Genomic DNA, 6,196 nt, shown 5'->3' with positions numbered 1-6,196 from the left:
AAGATTAAGCGCTAGAGATTAAGAGAGCGAGAGAGTTGAGAGAGAGAGAGAGGTCCAGAGGATTTGTGATTGGAAAGTTGGTTGGAAAAATGATTCTAGCATTTTAGTTTCATTATAATGCTAGTTGATATACTATGAATTGTTCATCTTCTATCCTTTATGTGTATGCTCTTATAGGGATTCTAACTAATTACTCATACAACTCTACGATGATTACATCAGAATGTTTATCCCGTTGGATTTCAATGTCATTAAGTGGAAGAGGTAACATAGAAAGTCTGATTAAAGGGATACCCCTTGTCACATGAGGGTCTCCCAATCATACATCTAAATTATACAGATCACTTCCTAACATGGAATATGGATAAACCCATTAAGCTCTAACTAGACAACCCCTTGTAGAGAATTGATCTCCATTTCAAGGCAACGCTCTAGAAGGTCCGGTTAAAGAGATACCCTGTATCACTAAGACCCTCCCGGTCATACAATCTAGAGCATCCCCTTTACATGGAGAACAATCTTTTTATATATTCAATCAAACAATACATATAAGCAATGAATCACCACACACACATTCAATCAAACAAGACATGACATAAACATGTCATTGAACTAGGAAATTAGCAAATCCATAGAGTTTACATCAACATCACATTACAATCTCTCCCTGCATCCTAGAATTCAGTAATCTACTCCATAACAAGGGACTTACAACTCAAAGACATCAAAAGAAGCAATCTACAACTCAAAACTATAAGAGAAGAGAAAGCTTAGACGACTGAAATCGGAGTTTTTGGGAACTAATCTTTGTTGTAGAGATGGACGAGATGATGAATTTGGTCTTGGATCGTCGATAAATTGTTGGAATCTGCCATAAAATTGGACCTCGTGGGTTTCCCTAAGGGGAAACACCCTCCTCTCCTTCAAAAGGAGAAGAAGATCACCTTTTATAGGCAGAGGACACGACCCCTGCCTTTCACGTCACATGGTCATGCCTGGAGGCACAACTGTGGCATGAAATCCATGGGAAAAGGGTCACGGTAGTGCCTCTTGGGTATGATCGGGCTGTGGGACTTTTGAAAAATGAGGCACGACCTGCCTATGTGAAGCTCTGGAAGTGAGGTACGAGCTGTGTCAAAATGCACGACCCCGGTGTTGGCCTTGCTGGAGTGAGACATGGTCGTGCCGTGTACACTTTTGGAATGCTCTAGCTGGCTCTTGGGAAGACACGACCATGTCGGCTGAAAGAATACGACCGTGCTAAGGGGCACAACCATGTTTGTTGTTTTTCCTCCAAAGTTGTTTCAATATTCATTTTTATTATGTTTTCGTTCCACAATGTGTTCTATTGATGAAAACAAGCAAAAAGCATATTTCTGAACAAAAATAGAAATCATGCTAATACAACAATGAAATAAGGTTCGATAACATAAACCATACTAAAGAAATATAAGTAGATGTGAGTCAAACAATGTATAAAAGTATATAATCTATTTACATCAAAATATTATTATTAGATAGGAGTAATTCCTCCAAATTGACGAGGTTACCCAAAACATCTGGTATACATCCATAAAATTCATTAGATGACAAATCCAAAAGTAATGAACCAGTGAGGTTGCCCAATTGTTGAGGAATTAATCCATTAAAGTGGGCATTGGAGAGGTCAAGATGTTCCATATGGACAAATGAGGAAATCATCCTAGGAATGTGGGTTGAGAAGTTGTTGGATAAATCAAGGTATTTTAAATACTTCAATTCAAACAAAGAAGGATTTACCTTACTTTTGTAGGGAATTGAAGTATATTGATCAAGTGGGTAGTGAAGATCAAGCTTAATGGCATGGTCATTGGTTGTCACAAGTGACTCCTCTTCACTTGCAACCGTTATGACCGATCCAAGAATAAAGCCAATGGTCAGAATTATACAAATCAGACTTATGGCAACTAGAGCTCTTCTTTCACTCTCCATGCAATTGTTCCTTTAGATGCATGTAGATAATCATCACAACATGGTCTGGTGCCACAATAAGACGACAAGGAAGGGAGTAGCATGCTTAGAGGAATTACTGCTACCCTTACAATCACAACTAATAGCCATAGAGTGATTATAGAAGAGTCGCTAGATTGAACCATAGGTTGAAGGAAACTATCATACCTATCATGTATATATATAAACAAGGTCTTTTCAATTTTGTGTGGAACTAAATTAATTAATTAATTTTTTTTTTGAAAAATGTCAATTCAATTTTTTTTTTGTCAAAGTCTCTGGTCATCACGTGGTTAAAATAAAGTCTAGAGTAAAGTCAAACTTTCATACTATCATACACAATAAGATTCACATCACACTTTCTTCATACACAATAACATTTACAACTAAATATGACGAACTATATAAGAAAGCAATCACTCTTCACTACTTGAAAGTTCAAGGGCTTAAGTTCATTTTTTCCATTTCATATTCAGCTTTGCAATCTTCAGCGAGAGTTGCTCATACATCCAATCATACATCTTATCCACCAACTGAAAGAGAGTAACTTTTATGGACTTTTTCATGATAATCATGCCAAAATATGCCCAAAAACCAGCTATGAACCCCATTACAATGAAGGTATAATTCAGAATTGTTTCAAGCTTGTCACTTTTTTCATTTTCTCCTATTGGAGATGGTGAATGATTAGCGTCGTCACCAGGACACTCTGGAAATGGCACACCACAAAGACCATTGTTGCCAGCATATATCGAAACGTTGAAGGTTGAAAATTGGCCGCCTACTGGGATTCTTCCTGACAAGTTGTTGTGGGACAGATTCAAGACGCTGAGAAAATTTAAAGAAGATAGGTTGGAAGGAATTTCTTCAGTGAGACAATTCATTGACAAGTCAAGAGACTCCAATTCTACCATAGCACCAATATTTTCTGGAATTTTTCCTATCAAATGGTTGTTGGATAAGTTGAGGAAGTACAATCCTTGTAGTTTCGTGATTTCTTTTGGAATCTCACCAGAAAGCTCATTGTTTGATAGATCTATACTTGTTACAGCCCTGAGAGTGGTGTATAAATTGGTTGACCCTTTTGCAGTTATTATGATGTTTTCATTATAAATAATAATTCCTCCGTATGACACTCGAAAAGCATAATTGTTATAGTTTTGTTTAACAACCATATGACTGAAACTGCCCAGCAATGAAGGTATTCTCCCAAAGAGTTTGTTGGAGGAAAGATCCAGAATCTGAAGGGAAGACAAATTTGTTATGCTGTTTGGAATAACTCCATGGAATGAATTCGAGCTCAAATGAAGAAACATCAGCTCTGGTAAGGCCCTTCCCACCCACCCTGGTATTTCACCAGAAAATTCATTCCAGCCAAGATCAAGGGTAATTAAACGCTCACAATTTTTCAAAAGGGAAGGAAATGGTCCAGACAAATTGTTATTTCCCAAGTGCAGAAATTGCAATGCAGTTGGATATGAGCCATTGCAATTTGGGATTTCTCCAGATAAATAATTATTGGACAAGTCCAGTATATATAGAGAAGTAACGTTGCAAAATAAAGATGGAAGGCTACCAATGATATGGTTATTCGACAACTTTAAAATGTTATAATCCCAAGTGCTCAATGAAGTCAGTCCTTCAAAAGAGTTATTGGTGAGATCTGTATATTTACACAGAATAGAAGGTAACTCACCAGTCAATTCATTCGAGCTTAAGTCTAGGTAGTCAAGAGAATTTTCTAATACGAAATCTGAGAACCAAGCTGGAATAGTTCCAAAGAGTCCAACTCCAGATAAAGATAAGTCATTTAAAGTTGTTTGCGTTTGAATCCAGGAAGGAAATCTGGTTCCCAAATGACAATAGCTCATATGGATCTTCTCAGCATGAAAAGGAGGAAGCCAATCATCTGATAAAATCAAATTCAAGGAGTTATAAGATATATCCAAAATCCATAAGTTGGTGAGCCGGGAGAAGTGAGCATCAGTCATGTTACCCTCTAATGAATTCCATGAAATATCCAAGGAATGCAGTTGAGCTAATTGCCCGAGACAGGAAGGGATTGACCCACTGAACTTATTGCCATTAATGTATAAGTGCAGTAACTTGGATCCTTGTGGACATTTAGATAAACCATCAAGTAGATTTGTTAGTTCTCCACCAATATTATTCTCGGACAAATCAAGATATTCCAAGTTGCATAGATTACCCAAACTCAATGGAATCTGCCCCGTTAACTTATTGTCATAAATGTTCAAGGACTGTAACTTGGATCCTTGTGGACATTTAGACAAACCGTCAAGTAGATTTGTTAGTTTTCCACCAATATTATTCTGAGATAAACCCAAAACCTCCAAGTTGCATAGATCACCCAAACTCATTGAAATCTTCCCCATCAAGTTATTCTTAGATGCTTCAAAATGCCTTAAGTTGTGAAGTCTGCTTATGTTTCCAGGTATTTGACAAGAAATATTGTTACCAGATAGGAATAATTCGCCCAAATTGACTAGATTACCCAAAACATCTGGTATACATCCAGAAATTTCATTAAATGACACATCCAAAAATAACAAGCTAGAGAGGTTGCCCATGCTCAGAGGTATCCCTCCAGTGATATGATTATCAGACAAATCTAAATACTTTAAGTGGATAAAATTGCCCATGATCAATGGTATCTCTCCAGTGATATGATTACCATGCAAATATAAATACTCCAAGTGTATAAGATTGCCCAAGCTCTGAGGTATCTCTTCAGTGATTTGATTAAAATGCAAATCTAAATACTCCAATCGGATAAGATTGCCTAGGCTCAAAGGTATCTCTCCAATTTTATCATTTGAAGACAAATCTAGATTCTCCAAGTGGATAAGACTTCCCATATTGAATGGAATTTTAGTTAAAGAATTATCGGCCAAATCCAAGTGTTTCAACTTCCTATTGGCATTCACAGAAATATTTCCTTCTATCTTATTGCTTGACCAATTGAATTTCATTGTACTTGTGACTGCTCCTATTGCATCATGTAGCAGACAATTTGACAGAGCAAGATGTTCTAGGTTATTATAATTAATTTGGTGAATCCAACTATTTGCTAAAGAAAGATTGACACAACTCATGTCTAGATATTCTAGAGAAGTTAGGTGGGAGAGCCAACTTAGGTCATTTGACCATAGTAGAGAAGGATACCAAAAACAACAACTAAGGTTGAGGAAGCGTAGGTTAGAAAGATTGCCCAATTGTGGAGGAATCAATCCACTAAAGTTGGCATTGGAGAGGTCAAGATGTTCCATATGGACAAGCGAGGAAATCATACTAGGCATGTGGGTTGAGAAGTTGTTGAATCTTAAATCCAGGTATTTTAAATGCTTCAATTTAAACAATGAAGGATTTACCTTACTTTTGTTGGGAAATGAAGCATATTGATCAAGTGGGTAGTGAAGATCAAGCCTAATGACATGCTTGGTTGTGTTGTCACAGACAACTCTTTTCCACTTGCAACAATCATAACCGCTCCAAGAAGAAAGCCAGTGGTCAGAGTTATACAAATCAGACTTGATGGCAAGTAGAGCTCTCCTTTCAAGCTCCAAGCAATCGCTCCTTTTAGATGCATGTGAATGATCGTCACAGCATGCTTTAGTGCTAAACAATAAGATGATTAGGAAGAAAGTCGCATGCTTTGAGGAATTATAACTGCCCTTGAAACCATAACTAATGGCCATAGAGTGATTATGGAAGAGTAGCTAGATTGAATCGTTAAGTTGAAGGAAACTATCATACCTATTTATATACACAAAAGGTCCTTTCAAGTTTGTGTGGAATAATTAATTAATTTTTTTTTTTTTGTTGAAAATTGTCAATTAATTTTTTTTTTTGTCAGAGTCTCTGATAACTTGAGTAAAGTCAAACTCTCCTATCACGTGGTTAAAATAGAATCTAAAGTCAAAGTCTCCTTTCACATGGTTAGCAATAAAAACAAGCGGTTATTAAAATAAAATCTAGCAAAAAATGAAAGTCTCCTATCACGTGATCACAGTAAGTCAAAGTCTCGCTTTGATTAGTCAAGTTAGCATTTATTTCAAGGAAATTAAAAATATAAATGTTATTTATTAATTTGAAAACCTACAAGCGACCTCATGGGTATGGTGAAAAAAAAGGGATGAATTTAAATTTTAGATGAGATAAATATCTAACAAATCAAATGTATTCA

At 36.4% G+C, this 6,196-nt stretch overlaps 1 protein-coding gene across 1 annotated transcript; it reads right to left on the bottom strand.

Annotated features, from left to right (window-relative positions):
* Nucleotides 1–2,302: 2,302 nt before the first annotated feature.
* Nucleotides 2,303–5,725, bottom strand: LOC121973591 (receptor-like protein EIX2). The gene is made up of 2 exons (XM_042524985.1): nt 5,382–5,725; nt 2,303–2,817 (listed from the first exon to the last, which is right to left on the bottom strand). The coding sequence occupies exons 1-2, from the start codon at nt 5,597–5,599 to the stop codon at nt 2,442–2,444; spliced, it is 594 nt and encodes a 197-aa protein (XP_042380919.1). The 5' UTR covers nt 5,600–5,725; the 3' UTR covers nt 2,303–2,441.
* Nucleotides 5,726–6,196: the final 471 nt, after the last annotated feature.

This window comes from Zingiber officinale, chromosome 4A (assembly GCF_018446385.1).
Source record: "Zingiber officinale cultivar Zhangliang chromosome 4A, Zo_v1.1, whole genome shotgun sequence".
In the NCBI taxonomy this organism is placed as follows: Eukaryota; Viridiplantae; Streptophyta; class Magnoliopsida; order Zingiberales; family Zingiberaceae; genus Zingiber; species Zingiber officinale.
The sequence above is the reverse complement of the archived record's forward strand: the minus strand, read 5'-3'. Positions and strand labels throughout refer to the sequence as shown.